Source organism: Lepidothrix coronata, unplaced genomic scaffold (genome assembly GCF_001604755.1).
Source record: "Lepidothrix coronata isolate B3197 unplaced genomic scaffold, Lepidothrix_coronata-1.0 Scaffold386, whole genome shotgun sequence".
Lineage (NCBI taxonomy): Eukaryota > Metazoa > Chordata > Aves > Passeriformes > Pipridae > Lepidothrix > Lepidothrix coronata.
This window is the reverse complement of record NW_016690566.1, coordinates 183,318-187,647: the sequence shown is the minus strand read 5'-3', so window position 1 is coordinate 187,647 and position 4,330 is coordinate 183,318. Positions and strand designations below refer to the sequence as shown.

At 56.9% G+C, this 4,330-nt stretch overlaps 1 protein-coding gene across 1 annotated transcript in view; it reads right to left on the bottom strand.

The window, feature by feature from the left end:
• Nucleotides 1-4,330, bottom strand: part of LOC108509665 (keratin, type II cytoskeletal 8-like) — a 41,652-nt gene that overhangs the window by 1,961 nt on the left and 35,361 nt on the right. The window contains exons 4-5 of the mRNA XM_017839204.1: nt 2,479-2,574; nt 2,217-2,381 (exon numbers count right to left, since the gene is read on the bottom strand). Of these exons, the coding sequence (XP_017694693.1) occupies nt 2,217-2,381; nt 2,479-2,574 (261 nt within the window). The remainder of the gene's footprint in view (nt 1-2,216; nt 2,382-2,478; nt 2,575-4,330) is intronic.

Genomic DNA, 4,330 nt, shown 5'->3' with positions numbered 1-4,330 from the left:
GAACCCTCTGGGGTGTCCCAATTCACTGAAACCCCTCACACTGAGGGGCAGAAGGCAGAATGAACCCTCTGGGGTGTCCAAATTCACTGAAGCTCCTCAAACTGAGGGGCAGAAAGAAAAGTGAACCCTCTGGGGTGTCCCAATTCACTGAAACCCCTCACACTGAGGGGCAGAAGGAAAAGTGAACCCTCTGGGGCATCCCAAGGGACTGAAGCTCCTCAAACTGAGGGGCAGAAAGAAAAGTGAACCCTCTGGGGTGTCCCAATTCACTGAAACCCCTCACACTGAGGGGCAGAAGGAAAAGTGAACCCTCTGGGGCATCCCAAGGGACTGAAGCTCCTCAAACTGAGGGACAGAAGGGAGAATGGACCCTCTGGGGTGTCCCAAGGGACTGAAACCCCTCTAACTGAGGGGCAGAAGGAAAAGTGAACCCTCTGGGGTGTCCTAAGGGACTGAAACCCCTCTAACTGAGGGGCAGAAGGGAAAGTGAACCCTCTGGGGGGTCCCAATTCATTGAAACCCCTCAAACTGAGGGGCAGAAGGACAAGTGAACCCTCTGGGGTGTCCCAATGGGCTGAAGCTCCTCGAGCTGAGGGGCAGGACAAGTGAACCCTGTGGAGTGTCCTAATTCCCTGAAACCCCTCAAACTGAAGGGCAGAAGGGAAAGTGAACCCTCTGGGGTGTCCTAATTCCCTGAAACTCCTCACACTGAGGGGCAGAAGGGAGAATGAATCGTCTGGGGTGTCCCAAGGGACTGAAACCCCTCACACTGAGGGGCAGAAGGGAGAATGGACCCTCTGGGGTGTCCCAAGGGACTGAAGCTCCTCAAACTGAGGGGCAGAAGGACAAGTGAACCCTCTGGGGCATCCCAAGGCACTGAAGCTCCTCAAACTGAGGGGCAGAAGGGAGAATAGACCCTCTGGGGTGTCCCAGGGGACTGAAACCCTCAAACTGAGGGGCAGAAGGGAGAATGAACCCTCTGGGTTGTCCCAGGGGACTTAAACCCCTCCAACTGAGGGGCAGAAGGAAAAGTGAACCTTCTAGGGTGTCCTAAGGGACTGAAACCCCTCTAACTGAGGGGCAGGAGGAAAAGTGAACCCTCTGGGGTGTCCCAAGGGACTGAAACCCCTCACACTGAGGAGCAGAAGGAAAAGTGAACCCTCTGCAGTGTCCCAATTCACTGAAACTCCTCAAACTGAGGGGCAGAAGGACAAGTGAACCCTCTGGGGTGTCCAATGCACTGCAACCCCTCAAATTAAGGGGCAGAAGGGAGAATGGACCCTCTGGGGCGTCCCAATGCACTGGAACCCCTCAAACTGAGGGGCAGAAAGGAGAATGAACCCTCTGGGGTGTCCCAGGGGACTGAAACCCCTCACACTGAGGGGCAGAAGGACAAGTGAACCCTCTGGGGCATCCCAAGGCACTGAAGCTCCTCAAACTGAGGGGCAGAAGGAAAAGTGAACCCTCTGGGGTGTCCCAGGGGACTTAAACCCCTCAAACTGAGGGGTAGAAGGAAAAGTGAACCCTGTGGAGTGTCCTAATTCCCTGAAACCCCTCAAACTGAAGGGCAGAAGGGAAAGTGAACCCTCTGGGGTGTCCCAAGGGACTGAAACCCCTCACACTGAGGGACAGAAGGGAGAATGGACCCTCTGGGGTGTCCCAAGGGACTGAAGCTCCTCGAGCTGAGGGGCAGAAGGACAAGTGAACCCTCTGGGGTGTCCCAGGGGACTTAAACCCCTCAAACTGAGGGGTAGAAGGACAAGTGAACCCTCTGGGGTGTCCCAATTCCCTGAAACCCCTCACACTGAGGGGCAGAAGGAAAAGTGAACCCTCTGCAGTGTCCCAAGGGACTGAAGCTCCTCAAACTGAGGGGCAGAAGGGAGAATGGACCCTCTGGGGTGTCCCAGGGGACTTAAACCCCTCAAACTGAGGGGCAGAAGGAAAAGTGAACCCTCTGGGGTGTCCCAAGGGACTGAAATCCTTCAAACTGAGGGGCAGAAGGGAGAATGAACCCTCTGGGGTGTCCCAATTCACTGAAATCCCTCAAACTGAGGGGTGGAAGGCAGAATGAATCATCTGGGGTGTCCCAGGGGATTTGAAACCCCTCAAACTGAGGGGCGGAAGGGAGGACGAACCCTCTGGGGTGTCCCAGGGGCCAAGCCGTGGCTCCAACAGCCCCATTCCATGATTTCCCGTGGCATCCCGGGGCCGTTCACCTTGTTCTGGTACCAGGCCTCGGCCTCGGCGCGGCTGCGGTTGGCGATGTCCTCGTACTGCGCCTTCACCTCGGCGATGATGCTGCTCAGGTCCAGGTCGCGGTTGTTGTCCATGGACAGGATGACGGCCGTGTCGGACACTTGGGCGCTGAGCTGGGCCAGCTCCTGCGGGGAAATAGGTGGGGATCACTCCCCTCCTTCCCTCGGGGCGGCCCCCGGCCGGGGGGTGACACCAGGACCGGGATTTGGGGGGTGTCGGTACCGCCTCGTAGAGGGCGCGCAGGAAGTTGAGTTCGTCGCTCAGCGCGTCCACCTTGGCCTCCAGCTCCACCTTGGTCATGTAGGCAGCGTCCACGTCCTGCAAAAGAGCGGCCACGGGAGCGCCTGGAGCCTCCTCTCACCCCAGAAGAGGCGCTTTGGCTCGGCAGTCACGGAATCACGGAATGGTTGGGGGAGCAGCCGCGCTCGGCACAGAGCACCCGGGGAGGGGGGGGCAGCTCTTGCACCAAAAAAGTGGGATTGGGAAGGGGATAAGGAGAGAAATCCCAGCTGTTTGGCCTCGGCACCTGGAATTCCTGGCGCTTCTGGCCCCCTCTGCCTCCCCACGGCCTGTTTTTACCCAGGTGAGCCCCGGGAGTGTGGTGGGACAGGAGCAGGAGGAGATTTTCGGCCGCCCCTCAGCCCCCTCCATTCCTTTTCCCCAAACCCACGATCCAAACGGGGGTTTAAAGCCCTTCCCAAGGACCAGGACGCAGCTCCATGAGATCTCCCGTGGCTCGGGACATTCCCAGGGCTGGGGTGGGCTCAGCGTCCCGACCCCTCCCGTCTCACCCACCTTCTTGAGCACCACGAACTCGTTCTCGGCCGCCGTGCGCCGGTTGATCTCCTCCTCGTACCTGCAGGGATGGAGGGCAAAGAGGGGCTGGGTCACACCTGGGCGAGCAGAACAGGTGCCCAGGTAGGGCTGTGAGAGGATCTGGGCACCCCCAAATCAGCCTTCCAGCTCAAAGGTGTGAGATCCCCTTTTCTCAAGGGGCTGAAAGGACATTTCTGATTTAATGCCGGAGGGACGAGGAGGGTAAAGGTGGTTTAGGGGATTTTCCTCTGCAAGTGCCACCACAAGGTGTCATGTCCTGGCTGAGCCGGCGTTTCCTGATGGGAAAAATGTCCATGGACCTTTTCCGGGGTCTTCCAAGGAGAGAAACCTCAGAGCAGTGGTGCATTAGGAGGGATTAATTAGGTTATTTTACTGGCTACAGCACAAACTGGAGATACTTTTTCCCCTGTCCTGCAGAAACTTCCACGAGTATCTCAGGTCTGATGTTTGCCTTCCAGAAATGGACATTTTTGAGACAAACCACAGAATCACAGAGAAAAAAAAAATCTGTGTTGGAAGGGACTCACGAGGACCTCCCAGCCCAACCCCTGGCCCTGCCCAGACCACGCCAAAACTCCCCCCAATCCCAAAATCCCAACTCCCAAGGGGCGTGACCCAAACGCTCCTGGAGCTCTCTCAGCCTTTTGGGGCCGTGACCAAACCCCGGGGAGCCCCTTCAGAGCCTTCTGGGGGTAAAACTCCTGCAGCCCAATGTAAGGGGAGCCCAATGCGATCCTGAGCCGTTCCCACCCCGTTTCCCCCGGAATCGCCTCTGTTGCCTTAAGGGTTGTTTTGGGGGGTTTTTTTGATTTTTGATTTTTCATTTATAGGTTTTGGAGGTAGTTCTGTAGATTTCAGAAGCGGTTGCACTTATTCCCTCCCCTTCAGCTACACCCAACCCCTTCAGCTACACCCAACCTACACCCGACCCTCTCACCCCGTTCCATATTCCCCGTATCAAGCCCCCCTAAATTCCAGCAGCACGTTTAGTCCTCTTTTCAAGGTAGGGCTTCATTTTGGTTAAGAACATCCCTGGCCTGGACCACCAGGTATCCCCCAGGACTTTGGACAAGCTCCAAGGACAGTGTGCCCCGAAGAAGATGAAGAGGAGGAAGAAAGGGTCCCAAAACACCCCCCCAGACTCAATTCCCGAGGGGGGGGTTGAAGGGCAGAACAGGGAGAAGGCTGAGGGGGTGGATAAATCAGGGATTGGAGGGACATTATTATAAAACTGTAA